Genomic DNA, 20,320 nt, shown 5'->3' on the forward strand with positions numbered 1-20,320 from the left:
AAAAATGCAAATTTACTGTCAAATACACCAGTCCCAAATGTTCTAAAGTGAAACAACCTCCTTAAAACAACTGATTGTTTACCTTTTGCCAATTTCATCTTATATTCTTTGCTTATTAATGATAGAAAGATTAATTTTGTGAAAAAATTACATTTACATTCCAAAGAGTCACAACCTCCCTAAAACAATTAATTGATTGCTTACTTGTTGTCAATTTCTTCTTGTCTTCATTGCCTACTATAATAATAAAGGTCAAGTATGTGAAAAATTTTAAACTTATATATTTTTCATATTGTTGGGAATAAAAGAGTCAAGTAATGGAGTAACACTTTCTAAGCAGTTAAACACGAGATGGCACATGTAAATCACCATGGAAAGGAACGAAAATGAAATTGAAAGAATAATCTACAACTTAGGGGTATTATTTATACAAGAGATAATAGATTTTCCATGGAAACCTCCAATTTCTTACATTATAAATGAACAATTAGTAAAAACTGAAATAGGTAACTGCTACAAAAGTAGTCAAATTGATAGGGTAAGTTCTTCAATAATTTTGTAACAAGCACAAATAATGGCACATATCTTTATGTGTTGCAGGAAAATGTGTTTCTTTCACTAAGTATTCTTCTGTAAACTATGCTACTTCACTCTCTGGTACACAGAAGTTGTCCTCCCTCTTGGAGACTAATGTAACTTAATCAATACAATTATTATTGTACTTACCTCTCCTTAAAATTATCTGGCTGGTTTATTTCTTCAGTTGTTAATGGTGTCAAAAACTGCTGCACCATGTTCATTGGTTTTAGTAGCACCTCTTGTGGCAGGATCTAAATAGATAAATGGATTAAGTGGCACCTTAAGCCAACTGATTAAATGGGATTCACAATGCAAAATCTAATCAAATGTACCATAAATACTAATATGGTAAGGTAGAGACATGCCACATGTTAAGTACAGTTTACTGACTTTATTGTTTCAGCCTAACATGTTACTCTCTTGTTTGCAAATAAGTTACCACTGGGTAAACACTGATGGCAGCACACAGTAACAGCATGCTCATTAGTAATGTTTTCACATGATGAAGTCACAAAGTATATCAAGGCCACCATGTGAGTAATACGTTTACACACTCATGTGACGAAAACTAAGAGGATGACAGCTGTAAAAATCACTGCAGAACTCAATGTTGCTCTCGCGAGCCCTGTTAGCACCAAAACAACATGAAGGGAGCTCCATGAACAGGGAACTGCACAGCAAGCTTTAATTTCAAAACTACTCATCAGTAACAGGAGAACGTGATGCCAGAGCCACAACATCTGCACTCCGGAGCAATGGAAGAAAGTAATTTGAGTGGATGAGTCTTGTTTCCACTGTTTCCAGCTTTGGATCATGTTTATGTCCCAAGAGTGAAAGATGGTGGGGTTCAGTGATGATTTGAGCACCCATATCATGGTGTTCCATGGGTCCCATGATTACTCTGCAAGAGCACATTACTGCCAAGGATTATGTAGCTGTTTTGACAGATCAGGTCCATCCCATGGCACAATGTTTGCTCCCAAAAGGTCATGCTGTACTCCAAGATGATGAGCCCATGTTTAGACAGCTCACCATTGTCCAGAACCGGTTCTGTTAGCACAAGGATGAAATGTCACATCTGCCTTGGCCACCGCAGTCACCAGATCTCATTATTATTGAGCCTTTGTAGTCTGTTTTGCAAAAAATGGTGTCTGATCACTTTCTATATCCATTATTATTACCTGAACGTGCCACTGTTTTGCAGGAAGAAAGGTCTAAGATTTCCTTGAAAACCATGCAGGACCTGTATTTATCCATTCTGAGACAACTGGAAACTGTTTTGAAGGCCAATTGGTTTCATAAACTGTATACGATATGGTAATGTGTAGTGTTTTTGGTGTTTCCATATTTTTGTGCCCACTGCACATTAACTATTTTGTAATATATAAGTTATTTAAGATCAACAGTAAATTAGAATAACATTATACGCCAGGTTCAGATGACATGCTGTATTTTGAAGTGCAACACAGTTATGCATGTAAAGTAAATAAATGTGAAAAGGTACCTTACTGAAACATTTTACCATGCAATTATTTAAACTTAAAATGAACTTAATTCCACTGTGTATCTACTGTATCTGTTGTCAACGTGGCCCTTAGAATAAAACACCACTGACATCAGAAAAATTACTGATTTGGGTGTAGTGCAAAGTTTACATTAATGTGGACCCACAAATCCGACAGCGCCTGACCAATCAGGGGAACAGCTAAACTGTGCCTGATTATTATTCAGAAAACTCACTTGTAAAACAGGAGAGTTGACACACGATACGAATACCTCACAAGTGGCGAAATGCTATTAATTTTTAATGAACATTTGCAGTCAATGCCTTTGGAATAGTACATATACACTGTGTTGAAAAAAGTCATGGGATACCTCCCAATATCGTGTTGGATCTTGTTTTGCCCAGTGTAGTTCAGCAACTCAATGTGGCATACACTCGACAAGTCATTGAAAGTTCCCTGCAGAAATACTGAGCGATGCTGCCTCTACAGGCATCCACGATTGCGAAAGTGTTGCTGGTGCAGTATTTTGTACACAAACTGACCTCTTGATTATGTCCCTTGTGAGGTGATCTGGGTGGCCAAATCTTTCAGTCGAATTGTCCAGAATGTTCTTCAAACCAAATGCAAAATGTGGCCTGGTGACATGGTACTTTGTATCCACACAAATTCCATTGTTGTTTGGGATCATGAACTGCATGAATGGCTGCAAAAGGTCTCCAAATAGCCGAACACAACCACCTCCGGGCAATGATCAGTTCAGTTGGACCAGAGGACACACCCCATTCTATGTAAACACAGCCCACAACATTATGGAGCCACCACCAAGTTGCACAACACCTTGTTGGCAACTTGGGTCCATGGCTTCATGGGGTCTGCACAACACTCGAACCCTACCATCAGCTGTTACCAACTGAAATAACTGAAATTGGGGCTCATCTGACCAGGCCACAGGTCTCCAGTCATCTGGTTCCAAACGGTATTATCATGAGCCCAGGAGAGGCACTGCAGGTGATGTTGTGCTGTTAGCAAAGGCATCATGTCAGGCATCTGTTGTCAAACCCCATTGAGACCAAATTTTGCCACACTGTCCTAACAGATATGTTTGTTCAATGTCCCACATTAAGCTCTGTGGTTATTTCATGTAGCATTGCTTGTCTGTCAGCAGTAACAACTCCACACAAACATTGCTGTTCTAGTTCGTTAAGTGAAGGCCATCAGCCACTGCATTGTCCGTGGTGAGAGGTAACGCCTGAAATTTGGTCATCCTGACACACTCTTCACACTGTGGATCTCAGGATATAGAATTCCCTAATGATTTCTGAAATGGAATGTTCCAAGTGCCTAGTTCCAACTACCATTTCACATTCAAAACCTGTTAATGTCCACTGTGCAGCCATAACCATGTTAGAAGCCTTTTCACATGAAACATCTGAGTAAAAACGACAGCTCTGCCAATGTACTGCCCTTTTATACCTCGTGTATGCAATACTACTGCCATCTGTATATGAGCATATTGCTACACCATGATTTTGTCACCTCGGTGTAGAGGGAACAGGAATGGCAGAGGAAACTAATTAGACAGAGTGCTTGAAAGAATGTAAGGACACAAAAATTACTGGTTTCACTGAATGTCATTCACTAAAACTGTTACTGACAGTTGTGGATGCCATAAGTCCAAGAAGCCGGCCACTGTGGCCGAGCGGTTCTAGGCGCTTCAATCCGGAAACGCACTGCTGCTACAGTCGCAGGTTCAAATCCTGCCTCGGGCATGGATGAGTGTGATGTCCTTAGGTTAGTTAGGTTTAAGTAGTACTAAGTCTAGGGCACCGATGACCTCAGATGTTAAGTCCCATACTACTTAGAGCCATTTCAACCATTTTCTAAGTCCAAGAATAAATGCTGAACAAAATAACAAATATAGTATACCCCCGTAATTAACTTTTCCTTCCATTTACGACTTTTTTATAGGTCCCATCAAATTTCCTATGCCCACAATGTTAATTTCCACCTGACTTTGTGTATGTTGACACACTTTACGAAAAAATGTTTGTGGAGAAAATATGATGCTGGCATAATGTTGGCCGTCCAGTAGTGTTGACAAATATTAAGTGGTTAAGTTTCTTAACACCAGGGCACTCTACTCAGTGGACTTGAACGGGTAAATGAGTAAAAAGTTGTAACAATTTGTATCGTATCTCACGCCGCTGCTAGCTCTACTTGGCGTGGTGGCTGATGGGAGTAACTAGGTTCATTCAAATGAAGATATCATGACCAATCACAGCCATTTCCAAACTGTCTCTACTGCGCAAATGCAGTTTCGTTATTGTTGTGATCCACGTGACACCTTTGTCAAACCATATTTAGCGCGTTTGGCATATGGCCACGTGGAGCGCTAGTTGACACTGTCATTCACTTTGCGTTGCTCAAATACTTTTAGTGTAAACACAGCGTGGGTTATGTATCGCATTCATGCTGAGTAAAACGTGTTTCGAGAATTTATTCTCGGTGTCAAGTGCAGTATTTATGTATGTATTTTTTGTGATGTTACACAAACAATCAATGAGAGTGATAGTTTGTGTGTGTGTGTGTGTGTGTGTGTGTGGTGTTTTCTACATAACTGATGAGGCACAGTACCTGATAATCTCAAAAAAGATGAGTACAGTGCAAGAGACGCAGAATAACACATATTAAAACACCACACATAATACTTATTTACATATTTGCACTTGAGAATGAGAAAAAAATCCTCAAAATGCGTCATGCAAAGCATGAAAAAATACGTAACTAGAGCAGTATTTCATTATTTAAATAACGAATGACAGCTGCAGGATTTCCAAAAACATCAATTATGACATTTGAAATTAAGTCAAATGTTTCCACCCACTTCCCAGACAGTTATCAATTCCAGTTATATCAGCAGTTTTTATTAGAGAATAAACCTTTATTAGATAATACCAAATTGTCTGACAAGTCGTTTGATGCCTGTTCTGTACATATATCATACATAAAGTGCAAGGGGGTATCCTATAAGTAACTTTCACAGCTTAAAACATTATTTCCCACATTTTACATTTTCCCATGTTTTACACCATTTTTTCTGAAGTCCCTTGACAAGTGTAAAAGTGGGGTTTCACTGTAGTACTGGTAAAAGAATGTTATATTTCAATGAATTTCTATTTTTAAATTTGTAAGGGAAAAAAAAGAAAGTATAAAATGTAGCACCAAAATGCTAAATGAAGGTATGTAAAACTGGATATCAAGGATTTTATGAATTCCAATCAGTGTTCCACACTCAAACTTCTTTTATCTAATAGTTTTTATTTTTGTCAGTTATTTCTCCTTTTGTCAGAATGCATAAAATTTCTCCTCGTGTTGTTCTGCCACTGCTAATTATTGTCAGCAGAACTGTAATAGCCAACCAAACCATTTTGGAACCAATACTGTGAAAGTTTCTGTGATGTGATAGTATGTTGTAAGGATCATGTTGTTATTCACAACAGTGAAAAGTAGAGTTCATTATGAAATATACCAGGAAAGAAAAGAGAGGAGTCGCAGGACACGAAAAAGAGACATTAGATGAGAAGGGGGTAGACAATGTTGTACCCTACCCTCATGTCACTCAACCTGTACATGGAGCAAGTAGTACAGGAAACCAAGAGAAAATTTGGAAAGGAAATTAAAAAAATAATAGCTCTGAGGTTTGTAGATGGCATTGTAATGTATCAGAAATGGCAAAGAACCTGGAAGACCTGTTGAATGGGATGGGTAGTGTCTTGGAAAGAGGATGTAAGATAAATACACACAAAAAAATAAACTAATAGTAATGGACTGTAGTTTAATTAAATCAGGTGATTTGAGGGAAATTAGACACCAAAAGTAGTAGATGACCTTTGCTATTTGGACAGCAAAACGGAGGATATAAAATTCATACTGACAACAACAAGAAAATTATTTCTAAAAAGAGGAATTTGTTAACATCGAATTTAAATTTAAGTATTAGAAAATCCTTCTGAAGGTATTTTTCTGGAGTGTAACCTTGCATGAAGTGAAATGCAGACAATGTACAATGAGAATAGAAGCTTTTGGAATGTGGTGCTGCAGAAGAATTCCAAAGATAAGATGGGTAAATCATAACTAGTGAAGAGGTACTGAAATGAATTGAGGAAAAAAGAAATTTATGTCACAACCTGACTAAAAGAAGGTTTGCGTGATCGGACAAATCTTGAGGCGAGGCATCAAAGAAAAGTTAGTTTGGTAATAGAAGGAAGAGTGTGTGTGTGTGTGTGTGTGTGTGTGTGTGTGTGTGTATGTGTGTGTGTGTGTGTGTGTGCGTGTGTGTGTGTGTGGGGGGGGGGGGGGGGGGGGGACGACAAAAATTGTAGAGCAAAATCAAGGCTCCAGCACAGCAGTACAGTAAGGAGGTTGAAATAGGCCAAGTTGGTGTACTTACGAAGAAATGAAACTTGCACAAGACAGACAAGAGTACAGAGCTGCATCAACCGGTCTTCAGATGAGGGTACACCAACAACAGGCAGGAAGGATATTTGATTTACAGGAATGAAGCTGATGACACTGTGGAGGAAATATGGGATGAGGACAAGTGTGTGAAATATTAGCATATGAAAATCCAGGAGGTTCCCTTTGCATCCTCCTACTGTACTACTGTAAAAGAAGATAATTACTATTGCAAAATGTCAAAATCTACACTAATTTTACAGCTATGGGCAGACTTTAATGACATATTGATTGGGAATGTGTACAATAGAAAAAAATTCATCAATATAATACTAGAAAATCCTTGGTGGAAAAAGAGCAATAGAACGAGTAAAGATATCCATCTGTCATTCAGTGGAAGCAATGAGCAACAGAAAGAACACAATATCTTAGCTTGCTAACTTTTGTCCTTCTCCAAAACACATAGTTACAATATCCCAGCATTATGACCCAACTTATAGCATGTATATGGTGTGTAAAGCAGGAGAGATGATCAAGGGATTAGAACGAAAACTGTCTTTAAAGGAAGCCAGGAAAGGGGATAGGAATATAACACAATGGAAAGTACGTCTTGTTGTAGTCAGGGATAACAGCGTGTTTTACATGCTAATATATGAGTTGGGTATTAGAAGGCTGAGGGGATGAACTGAGAGAGAGAGAGAGAGAAGCCACTAAGAGAACAGTGTGAAAGAGATTTTGCCTGTTCGGACAACAACACATCCGCTCCATTGCCCCAAAGTCTAGCTTCTCAGGTCAAAGACCGCTTCCTTCACCACCTTCCCACACATTATCCATTGGTTTGCTGCTTGCTACATCATGCCCATATACACAACCATCCCCTACATTCATGGACTAGTTGCCTTTGAACACTGTCTGTCCTAACAGTCTACCAACTCCAAACACACCAACTCGTACTTTATGAAAATGAAAGACTATGTCCTCATCCCCAACTAATTCTGCTTGGTGGAAATATAATATACAGCCAATGTCTGCCTTGCAAATGGCAGACTGTTGCTTGACTGTCATGAAGTTCGGTAACTGCAGTTTCTGATGCAGAACTCTTGTAAAAATGACATTTTATCATCATAAGATGGTTGAATAATCAGTGAAGCCAAAATTATAATTTTTTTGGACTGAATACAGATGAAAAAAGCTTTCTAGGAACAATTACATTCAGAATCTTGCAGAAGACGTCTTCACTATAAGAATGATGCTGAAATATGATAATTTAAATATTTGATTACATTTTGCACCCTCTGGTAACACAAATAGTATTATTACTGATTTCAGCTTCTTAGGAATTCATCACCAGATGACTTGAGTATATAACACAGCAACTCGTTACAATGTGGTCACTGTGTTCCTCTTAGGCAATATGCCCAGCCTCTGTAAACATGAATACCAGTTTTCACTTCCGTGTGCATTCACAAAGGCTATTCTGATTACGTTACAAATGAGTTAATGTGTTAAATATTTGACATTGTGCCTGTAAGTGAGAAAAAGTTTAAAAAAGGTTTGCAATTTTGTTTCAAGTTTTTTGGAAGTTCCCAGGTGCAATCATTATCAAACACTGGATGATTATAGTCTAAGCAATTTGTGCTACATTTTATGCAAAAGCTGGTTTTTTTGTGCATCTCAATGTTAATGATGTATCTCTTGTACTTGTGTCGTACCAAGCAAAATTTTGCAAGTACATTCAGTGGTATATGTGGGTATTGTCTGCTAAATGTTTTGCAAATAGGATTAGCAGTAAAGAAAAAAGAAATTAAAGTGTCATGACGGATACTGAGGTCTTACTGCATGAACAACGAAAATGTAGTAATTGATAAACTTTTTCCTTTCACTATTTTGTGGGCATGTCAGTGAGTAAAATCTTCATAAAGGTTTGAAATTATGTGGAAGTTTATTGCAAGTCACTAAATGCTCTCAGTCTCAAATACTGGATGATTGTACCATATTTACCCGTGTTAAAGTTGACCATGAATGTACGATGCCCCCCCCCCCCCTTTTCCCTTCTTTTAAGAGGCTCCTTGAGAAAACTTTATTTTAAACATACTCAGACTAATCAAAATTAGAAACTATATCACTCACAAAGTATCTGCCTAAAACATTAGCATTATACCTATTCTAAACTCAGGCCATTTACTGATTGCCTACATTTTGATAATACAAGAAGAAATAAAATAAACAAAAGGAAATGGTTTACATTAATTTTTATCTTCACTACCTTTTTCATTTTCGAGGCATGTCATCTGGGGTATCACTCTTTTTAGCATCACCATCATCCTAGTAGCACAGCCATGAAATTTATATCTTTGTTGTCACAAATATTTAGCCACTCCGTCCAAATATGTTGCAATTTCTGAGGTGGTTGTTACAGTTAGACATGAGAACACAGCTTCTTCTTGTGCTGAATACGTATTGGATTTCACTTTTATACAGATGAGAGAATGTTACAATGTTTCTTGCTTCCAAACTTATTGTCTGCACACCTCTCTCTCACTGGCTGCATAGAGCCAGCAGCTGACATGTCCCCTTTCACTCCCATCATACCTAACAGTGCCCACTGACAACACTGCTACAGGAAACATATAAGTCTAGACTTTTACCATGTCCTGCAAAAATTTATACTATTGTTATGTATTTGTATGATTTTAAAGTCAATTCAAATGGATTCAGGCAAGCTGCAGTTTAAATGTGGTAGGTGTTCATCAAATATATATATATGATCACAACTGGCTTGTGGAACAAATGACATGCATTACTTGGTCAAATTAAACACATCTCCAGTGACGTTATGTGGTGGTTATATTGGAAAACATTGTCCCACAAGAGATCGTACATTTGACATATTCATCTTGTGATGTGGTCACACGGTTCCTGCAACAGACAATGTTTTTTATGTACCATGTTCTGCTGGAGTTGTCTGAGTATTTCTATAGTATGATCACACTGCTGAAGTATTAGGTACCTTTGGGACATGATCCTAGCCAGTGGTTTTTAGTTTAATTCTATGTGGAGGCTTATTATTTGTGCAAGCACATCCAGAACACTCACACCAAAGAGTGGCACTGACGTGGAACAGAAAGGACAGACAGCATCAGGATTTGACTTGTGGACCATCCACCATCACATATACACCTTCCAGACACACACAGCTGGCTCTCCCCAGTACTCCCTTGTCAGAAGAGGTTGCATTTCCATAGAAATAAAAGATCGCATTCCACATTAACCTATCAGTTTTCCTGAAAATATCAGGTAAGAAACTCACTGAAACATTGCTCAAAGACAACTCAAGATACCATCAGTGAAAAGGACTCTGGAAACTAAGTTAGTTTAGTATAAACCTCTAAAAACAATCAACCTCAAAAGAAATTTCATTCAGTGCATTTGACCAAAATACTCTTTATTGCATAGAAAAAAGAAAAAAAGGAAACCATACATACCTGCATGTAACTACAAAGCCATGTAGCAGCACAGACAGGCAAACATGCCATTCGGCTTCGCATGGCATCCAAAATGCGCTTGACATCTGTTGCAGAGACTATTCCATGTTCCCATGCTTGCAGTACCTCATTGATTGCACTGGGCACATTCAAGCAAACTTCATGCCACTTTACTTGGCTGAAAAAAGCATAAAAAACACTCTACATTTCAGTACTTTCAAGTCACCGGCTGTTCATGTTTTTCTCCTCTTTCCTTTCTTTTTCTACTCCCCCAATGGCCACCCTCCCCACAATCTCTAACACATGACCTTTTCAGAATGAGATTTTCACTCTGCAGCAGAGTGTGCACTGATGGTAGAGCAATTGCCCGCGAAAGGCAAAGGTCCCGAGTTCGAGTCTCGGTCCAGCACACAGTTTTAATCTGCCAGGAAGTTACATGACCTTTTATTCACAAAACATATAAAGAAATGTAAATAACTCTCTGTAAATATATATTACATAATCAATTTAACATCTTCAGCCTATTTACAGAGTGAGAGGATTTCTACTGTGGTAACAGCTGTACATTCTCTCTCTCTCTCTCTCTCTCTCTCTCTCTCTCTCTCCCTCTCTCTCTCTCTCTCTCTGCACAGTTTCTCTCCGTTATTAGAAGATCACTAAATGCTCTAAAGAACCAGAAAGCATAATTAGTCTGGAGATATCACAATACATTTTAATGCAACCAAGTGTTGGGGGAAAAAAGTGACATAAGTTCTAACTGATACAGATAAGTAAGGCAGGTACACTGAAAATCTGGATATGAATTCTTGCATGATACGTACAAGACCTGACTTTCTCATTACTGCCAATATAAAAGAGACTTCAGCTGCGGAGGCAGTCTATTCACATTCTATGGCTGAGAATATTTACAAGAAGTCAGAGACACCTGGTAAATATTTTCTATAATATCACAAAGCAGCGAAAAAAGCAACCAAAACCATTGTGTCTCATAATGGTCCCCAATTCACAATATTCATATTTTCAGACTGTTCCCACAGGAAAAGCACAGAGCACATCACCACCTCACTTTCCATCCAACCTTTAAGAGTGAAGTCAAAGCAGTGGAGACCTTTCACAGTCCACACAAGAAAATCCCTAAAGAGCAGGTCTGCCAAAGACATTATCAACAATTTCTAAGTGCGAACAGGTCCATTTCCTTCAATGGCCTCAGCCCAGATACACTGCTAGAGTGGCTAGCAGCGCCTAATTTTGCTGCAAACCCACAAACCAGCACTACCAGTGCAGGAGTCACAGCAGTTTTCTCACTTCAGGATGCACTCTTCCTACTGGGCCCACATTTGCAATTGCACACCTGTCTGTAACCCGGGCACCTTGAGGGACAAAAGGACCAGCACAAACTTATCATCGTGGTTGAAGGTGGGCACACCATCTACCAACTGTGACGATGAAAGTCACAGCTGCAGACCCAACGATATATTGGGAGACGGCAACCTGGAGTGCCTGCCATCATCTGTGGTGCTAGTAGCTGCAGAGGTGTCACTTGTCAGTTTGATCCAGAACATCACAGCTGATGTGCTTCCCCCAGACTCTATTGGCCTCAGATCACTGGTAAGAATATCAATATTGAGTTCTCTCTCCACCAAAAAGCAATACAAGTCAGGTGGTACCGTTTACATGGACTGGTTAAACACATTACAATGGATGAGGCCTCAGTAGACAATATTCAACTGAAGCCCACTACATTTTTATTTTACTTATTGATTACAAAAGCATATTTTACAAAGCACACTGTTAAGGTTCATAACTTAGGATAATCTGCACTCTAGGTCCTATCACAGACCATATTTTTTGAATTAGATAATTAAATTTTTGATAAAATTTGACTTTTAGTGTGTTGTCTGCTAACAGTATCTGTTACCAAGAAAGTCTACCTTTTGATTCCCCGAAGGCAATCCTTCTGGTTCATAAAATTTCAGTTTAGCTTCAATTTATTTTATTTATTTTTATTTACACACCTAGTTCTGTAGGGCCACATTGAGGAGCAAATCTCCAAGCTCACGGAACATGTCAGTACATGAAATTACAACATAAAAGTAATAACATATAAAATAAAATGTTTATGAACCCAAAAAAAGTCAAGCCATAAGTTTAAGTAAACGCAATCAACAATATAACCTAGGAATCAGCTTAATTTTTCAAGGAACTCCTTGACAGAATAGAAGGAGTGACCCATGAGGAAACTCTTCAATTTCAATTTGAATCCACATGGAGTTCTTGTGGTAGCTTACTGAAAATGGAAACAGCAGTATACTGCACACCTTTCTGCACAAGAGTTACGGAAGTGCAATCTAAATGCAGATTGGATTTCTGCCTAGTATTAACTAAGTGAAAGCTGCTAATTCTTGGGAATAAGCTGATATTGTTAACAAGAAACTACAGTAAAGAATATATATATATTGAGAGGTCAATGTCACGATATCCAGACTACTGAACAGGGACCAACAAGAGGTTCGCAAACTTAGACCACTTATTGCCCGAACCGTCTGTTTCTGAGTAAAAAATATCCTTTGAGAATGCGAAGAGTTACCCCAAAATATAATACCATACAACATAAGCAACTGAAAATAAGCAAAGTAAACTAAGTTTCATGTCGAACAATCACTTACTTCAGGTACCATTCAAACAATAAAAATAGCAGCTATAAGTCTGAACAAGATCCTGAACGTGGGCTTTCCACGACAGTTTACTATCTATCTGAAAACACAGAAATTTGAACTGTTCAGTTTATTAATCATATGCCCATTCTGTGAAATTAAAACATCGGATTTTGTTGAATTGTGTGTCAGAAACTGTAAAAACTGAGTCTTACTGTGATTTAGAGTTAGTTTATTTTCTACAAGCATGTTATGAACTGCACTATTTGAAACAGAGCCAATGTTGCACATAACATTCTTTACAACCAAGCTAGTGTCATCAGCAAACAGAAATATTAATATTTTACAATTACCTGTAATACTAGAGGGCATCATATTTATATAGATAATAAACAGGAGTGGCCCCAATACTGATCCATGGGGCACCCCCCCCCCCCCCCCCCCCCCCCCTACATGACAGCAATTCTCAACACTGTGAAAATGACATTTTGCTGTCTGTTGTTAAAGAAAGAGGTCAACCTATTGTGAGCTACTCCCCGTACTCCATAATGGTCCAACTTCCGGAGCAATATTTAGTGATCAACACATTCAAACGCCTTAGTAAAATCAAAAAATATGCCTAGCATTCGAAACCTTTTGTTTAATCCATCCAGCACCTCACAGAGAAAAGAGTATATAGCATTTTCAGTTGTTAAAGACTTCTAAAGCCAAACTGTACATTTGATAGCAAATTATGTGATATAAAATGATCAATTATCTTTACATACACAGCCTTTTTAATAACTTTAGCAAACACTGGTGGCATAGAAATAGGTCTGAAGTTGTCTACATTATCCCTTTCTCCCTTTTTATAAAGCAACTTTACTACTGAGTACTTAAGTCATCAGGAAACTGATCATTCTTAAAGGAAAAATTACAAATAGGGCTAAGTACAGGGCTAACATACCAGTATAGTACTTTAATATTCTGCTAGGCACTCCATCATATCCATGAGAACTCCTAGTCTTCAGTTATTTAATTATTGACTCCATCTAACCCTTGTCAATATCACAGAGGAGTATTTCAGACATCAATCTCAGAAAGGCATTTTCCAAGAGAGTTATATGATTCCTTGTATTAATTTACCAGCAATGCTCAGAAAATGATTGTTAAATACTGTACATATATCTGACTAATTAGTAACAGAAAATTTTTTACTACGAACTGACTTTATATCGTCATCCTTGTGCTGCTGACCACACATGTCCTTCACAACTAACCATATGGTTTTAATTTTATCCTGTGGATTAGCTATTCTATTTGTGTACCACATACTCTTTGCCTTCCTAATAACATTTTTAAGTACCTTACAATACTATTTGAAATGGGCTACTGTAGCTTGATTGCGACTACTTCAAACTGTAGCTTTATTGTGACTACTTCAAACATTTTGATATAATCCCTGATTTGTTCTATATGATATCCTTATCCACTAGTCAGCCACCCAGGCTGGCTTTTACTGCTAATACCCTGTTTAGAACATTCTAATGGAAAACAACTCTCAAAGAGCATGAGAAATGTGTTAAGGAAAGCATTGTATTTGTCATCATGTTATCAGCACTGTGAGAGGTATTTGTGATAGATAACATGAGTTTATAAGACAAAGGAAAACACAGTAAACTCTTGTTTATCCGAATCAAGTTCATCTGAAATCCGCTTTATCCGAAAAAAATTTGCCGATTTTCGCAGCTCAAATTGACGCTGTCTTGATGCATCGCACAGCTATGCTTTTGGCTAGCTAGACTGACAGATGACAAGTTTCAACTTGTCTCCGCCTGGGGCCATGCATTTGCTGGTGTTTTTCGGCAGTCTACTACTAATCAGTGCACTGGCGCATGTCAAACGCCCGAGTGTTGTCAATTTGTGCATGTGTTGGTTGAAGTCTCAGTGTCTGTCTTGTTTGTATTGGATGGTGCCATACCACTGCCATCTACTGGAACTCCTTGGAAGTACAGTACATACAGTATTGCTCTATGTAGCACGACGTAGGCCTGTCGAAATCGACAATGAGAGTGCGGCACCAAACACTTTCCGCCTGTTGTAGGTACATCAGATGAAGCCGAGCATTTAACACTTTAAAAGTGAATGTACAAGGGCTTGGGTAGGGCAGGGGAGAGGGGACAGATGTATTGAATTTTCTCATTTGATGGCTGCCACAACCTGGTTTCAAAAGTCAAGCACTTTGTCTAGTGCATCTCGAGTGTTGCCAAGTCATGCGCCTGTGTGTTTTTGATTTAACATTTCATGCTCACGCTACATGATTTAAAATATCCAGAGATAAAAGTGGCCAAAAACCAAAAAAGAATCAGTCGAGTGTCGGTAAAAAAAACACTGAACGTGACTGCGGGTGCAAAATGAAAAAAATAATGTGATCTTGTTGGAACAAAAACTTCGCGCTTTACAAAGAACTGATTCTGATGAGCCGCCCGCAAAAGTTGATGCGGATTTGAAAGTCGGTAGGAGTACGATTACTGATTGGAAGACAAATCGATCAGGAATTGAAAAATTTTGTTCCGGCCAAATGTCAGACAGCGCAGTGAAATCTAGAAAAACAATGGGAAAAGGCGAACATCCTCAGTCAGAAGAGGCCCTGTTTTTATGGCAGGAACAAATACGGGCCAAAGGTGTGCCAGTTTCAGGTCCTCTACTTCATCAAAAAGCGATGACTTTTTATGAGCTGACTGAAGGAAAGCAGCAAGAATTCCTCGGAAGTGATGGCTGGCTGGATCGGTTCAAGAAGCAGCATGGCAATTGTAAAATTGCCATCAGCGGCAAATCATTATCCAGGGATGAAGCCGCTATCGCTGATTTTAAGAAGAAACTGCACACTATCATCGACAAAGGAGGTTACACTGGTGATCAACTTTACAACTGGGATGAAACCAGGTTGAATTACAAAATATTCCCAACAAAAACCCTTGCCTCTAAACAAGAAAAAACGGCATCCAGGTATTTAAAAAATCAAAGAAAGAGTTACCGTCCTTGTCACTGGCAATCATACACTGCGACTTTTTTTAATTGGTAAATCCCAAAAACTAAGAACATTTAGATGGCAACCAGCTGATAAACCTTTGCCATTGTGGTACACGGATCAGTGTAAGGCATGGATGAATGGTGCCATCTTCAAAAAAATGGTTCCACACAGAGTTTGTTCCAGCTGTAGAAAGATACACGGAGGAAAACTGACTTCCTCGAAAAGTGCTACTTATTGTGGCCAACGCTCCTTCTCACCCAGATGATCAACACGATGGGGATATCAAAGTTGTGTTTCTCACACCAAACACCATGTCTCTATGTCAATCAATGGACCAAGGTGTTCTTGAGACAATGAAAACACATTACAGACACAAGCTGCTGGAATACTTAATCAGTGCGATTGATGCTGAAGATTTTGTGCAAGCTCTTAAAAAAATCGATGTTTCAAGAGCCATTCATTGGATTGCTGAAGCTTGGAATCTCATTCCTCCAAATTCTCTCATTATGTCTTGGAAAAAACTCTTAGATCATAAGGCAACTCATCAGTGATGGGAAGAAGGGGGCAACACTGAAACTCTAGCTGACATGCCAGAAACAGATGAAAATGACGTAATTTTGGTGAATTTACTGGAGAAGCTACCTGGCTGCGAAGACGCGAACTTCGAAGACATTGAAGAGTGGATGGAAAACTACTATTTTGATTTGATTGAGAAAGAAATCATCCAAATTGCGACCAATCAGAAAGTGTCAGAAGAATATGTCTCTGATGATGAAGAAGAGAAAAAGAGTCCTCACACAGTTGGTGATGAAGTGATCCAAACTGCCCTGGAGTACATCGGCCAACAGGAGGAGGCAACTTATACCGAAATCATTTTTTTTTACAACATTGGAGATATATTGCCGCAACAAAAGTTTCTCAAACCAAAAAACAAAAAACCATTACAGACTTTTTTACCAAAAAATAAATTCTAATGAAATGCCCTAGAACTTCAATGTCCATAAGTTAAAAGCTTTTTTTTTTCTCTAGATTTGTTTCATAGTTTTGTACAGTAGTTTATTTTTTATTCAAAAGAGAAGGTAATAAAATGAAAACTCCCGTTTTTTCCTGTTGCCAAATAAGACGTATTTTTCTGTAAGAAGAAATAAACGAGCTTTGATATTCAGCATTTAAAAACTTCGAGTTTTCAAACATACTCTGGCACCTTCTTTAAATGTCAGCACAACTTTTTCAGTCAAAAACATGCAGGCTTATTCACAACCATATCAATATAATTCTATGTACCCTATGCATGTTTTACAATCACATTTTCTAGTATTGATGCAATTCGGAATGTTTCACACGTGAAAATGGGGACTTCGGTTTATCCGAAATTTTTGGTATCCGAACCGACCACAATCCTGATCATTTTGGATAAAGAGGAGTTTACTGTATTCTTAAAAATGAAATCACTGAGTAAATTTAAAAAAATGGAAAAATATACTAATAGCTCTGCTACCACTAACATGAATGCCACCCACTCTATGTTTCATTACAAAATGAAAACAGGAACCTTCTCTCAAGGAAACTATAAAACTGTGAGACAGAATTGCTAGCCAGTACTTACTTTCAAGATGAATGTCAGTACTGACAACAGACACATCATCTTTTTCTGTTTTCTCTCCTTTCTTTTGTTTCTTTTTCAGCCCATCATGAATTCTTCTCCTGCGCCAACCTTTTCACCTTAGAATACCAATTGGTATCTATGTCCTCAATTATTTGCTGCAATGGATTCCATTCTCTGTTTTTCTCTACTGTTTTTACCCAACACAGCTACCGTGGAAGTTATTCCCTGATGTCTTCACAGATGTCCTACTATACTATCCCTTCTTACCAGTGTTTTCCATACCCTTTCCTTGCCAATTCTGTGGTGAACCTCTTCATTCCTTACCTCACCAATCCACCTAATTTTCAACATTTGTCTACAGCACACCATCTCAAATGCTTCAATTCTCTTCTGTTCCAGTTTTCCCACAGTCCATGTTTCGCTACCATAGAATGCAGTGCTACAAATGTACATTCTCACAAATTTCTTCCTGAAATTAAGGTTTATGTTTGATGCTAGTAGAGTTCTCTTGGCAAACAATGCTCTTTTGCTAGTGCTAGTCTGCTTTTCATGTCCTCTTTGCTCTGTCCATCGCAGATTATTTTGCTGCTTAGGTAGCAGAATTCTTTAATTTCATCACTTTGTGATCCCCAATTTTGATGTTAAGTTTTGTTACACCTCAGAATAATACGGGTTCCAAGTTATAAAATTTTTAATGTAGGTCAACCACCTCGATGTAACATAGGCTGGTTATTCCATGATTAGTGGTGGACCAGGACGGTGATGCAAGATGGACGGACAGCACAGTCTGCAATCTGCAGCTGCTGAGTGATAGGGAGCACACACAGCAGGAAAACAGAAAAGGACAGGGACTAAGCAAAATAACACACACGCTCATTTGTGCGGTGGGATGCCACAAGAAGCAATAGACAAGGCTAGGGAAAACACTCATAGACCATATCAGTGCACACTCCGCTGCAGAGTGAAAATCTCATTCTGGACTCGTGGACCAATTTAACTAACTGCTATGAGAGAATTAAAGCAAGGGTAGCAGAATACCGAGGTCACATGTGCAGTCATTGATAGTAAACCGCACATCACAGGGCTACGGAGAGCTTTTGAAATACTCAAGCCCCAGCTTGAAGTACGGGAGTATGGTCCAGGTCAATGGGAATCATGCAGTCCATGTCGATGACATTCTGTTCCATGACCATGCTGTTTTAGTAAGTCTTATCTCAGATCAACCAGCGCAGTACCTGCCAGCCATAGATTGTGTGGATTGTCAGAGAGCTGAACTCCACTGATGAACTTGTGTCACACCAACCACTACTTAAGGGAGAGCTGATGAACTACCGGCAGCAGTGCAGTACCAGGTGCTGTGCTCACTGGGTGTGGGATGGTGGGATGGAAGATGACGACCTCGGTTCCTGGTGGACCACTATCCGGTACGGTGTATAGGTACATAAAGGAAAAGCCCCGACATGCTATGATAATAAAAGTCAATAATCACTAGTGCGGCCACTGTGAGCATCGGCAAAGAGATATTTTGCTACGCCGGAAGGTGAAAGACAAATGATGGAAACTTTTTTTTTATTTTTATTTTTTTTTATTTTTTTTTATTTTATAGAGAAGGAAAGAGAGAGAGAGAGAGAGAGAGAGAGAGAGAGAGAGAGAGAGAGAGAGAGAGAGAGAGAGAGAGAGACACTGTCTTCAGTTCTTGTGGTGAAAAGACGTATTTCTTGTGATACAATGTGTTGTCTGGATAATAATCCTATGAAAGTATGAAGTGTGAGAGTTCATTTAGTGCAAAACCATGAAAGCTTTCTTTTCTTCCATGCATTATCCCAATATCATGTCACTGTAGCCGCCTGCACCAGAAGAGGAAGTCCGATGAAAAATCCTTATTGTATCCATGGTCAAGAATGAGAAATAATTATGGCGGAAGAAGACAAATATAATCAAATGGCATAAATCTCAACAGCATAGAGAATACAGGAATCGATGTAAGTTAAAAGTGAAAGACACTGTATTTGTTTAAAAATCTATAAGGAATCAAAATGATAAATGCCACTTCCTTATACACAAATATCCCGCACGTCCAGGGCCTCGCTGCGATGGAGCACTTCCTTTCACGTCGATCACCTGCCACCCTACCTAAAACCTCTTTCTCCTCATTACCTTAGCCAGCTTCATCCTGACCCACAACTTCTTCACTTTTGAAGACCAGACATACCAACAATTAAAGGGAACAGCCATGGGTACCAGGATGGCCCCTTCGTACGCCAACCAATTCATGGGTCGCTTAGAGGAAGCCTTCTTGGTTACCCAGGCCTGCCAACCCAAAGTTTGGTACAGATTTATTGATGACATCTTCATGATCTGGACTCACAGTGAAGAAGAACTCCAGAATTTCCTCTCCAACCTCAACTCCTTTGGTTCCATCAGATTCACCTGGTCCTACTCCAAATCCCATGCCACTTTCCTTGATGTTGACCTCCACCTGTCCAATGGCCAGCTTCACGCGTCCATCCACATCAAACTCACCAACAAGCAACAGTACCTCCATTACGACAGCTGCCACCCATTCCACATCAAACGGTCCCTTCCCTACAGCCTAGGTCTTTGTGGCAAACGAATCTGCTCCAGTCCGGAATCCCTGAAGCATTACACCAACAACCTGACAACAGCTTTCGCATCCCGCAACTACCTTCCCGACCTGGTACAGAAGCAAATAACCAGAGCCACTTCCTCATCCTCTCAAACCCAGAACCTCCCACAGAAGAACCACAAAAGTGTCCCACTTGTGACAGGATACTTTCTGGGACTGGATCAGATTCTGAATGTGGCTCTCCAGCAGGGATACGACTTCCTCAAATCCTGCCCTGAAATGAGATCCATCCTTCATGAAATCCTCCCCACTCCACCAAGAGTGTCTTTCCGCCGTCCACCTAACCTTCGTAACCTCTTAGTTCATCCCTATGAAATCCCCAAACCACCTTCCCTACCCTCTGACTCCTACCCTTGTAACCGCCCACGGTGTAAAA

General features: G+C 39.1%; 1 protein-coding gene across 1 annotated transcript in view; it reads right to left on the reverse strand.

Annotated features, from left to right (window-relative positions):
- Window positions 1–20,320, reverse strand: part of LOC124612453 (mediator of RNA polymerase II transcription subunit 24) — a 150,461-nt gene that overhangs the window by 55,576 nt on the left and 74,565 nt on the right. Inside the window, exons 12-13 of the mRNA XM_047140679.1 lie at window positions 10,025–10,202; window positions 727–830 (exon numbers count right to left, since the gene is read on the reverse strand). Of these exons, the coding sequence (XP_046996635.1) occupies window positions 727–830; window positions 10,025–10,202 (282 nt within the window). The remainder of the gene's footprint in view (window positions 1–726; window positions 831–10,024; window positions 10,203–20,320) is intronic.

This window comes from Schistocerca americana, chromosome 4 (assembly GCF_021461395.2).
Source record: "Schistocerca americana isolate TAMUIC-IGC-003095 chromosome 4, iqSchAmer2.1, whole genome shotgun sequence".
Lineage (NCBI taxonomy): Eukaryota > Metazoa > Arthropoda > Insecta > Orthoptera > Acrididae > Schistocerca > Schistocerca americana.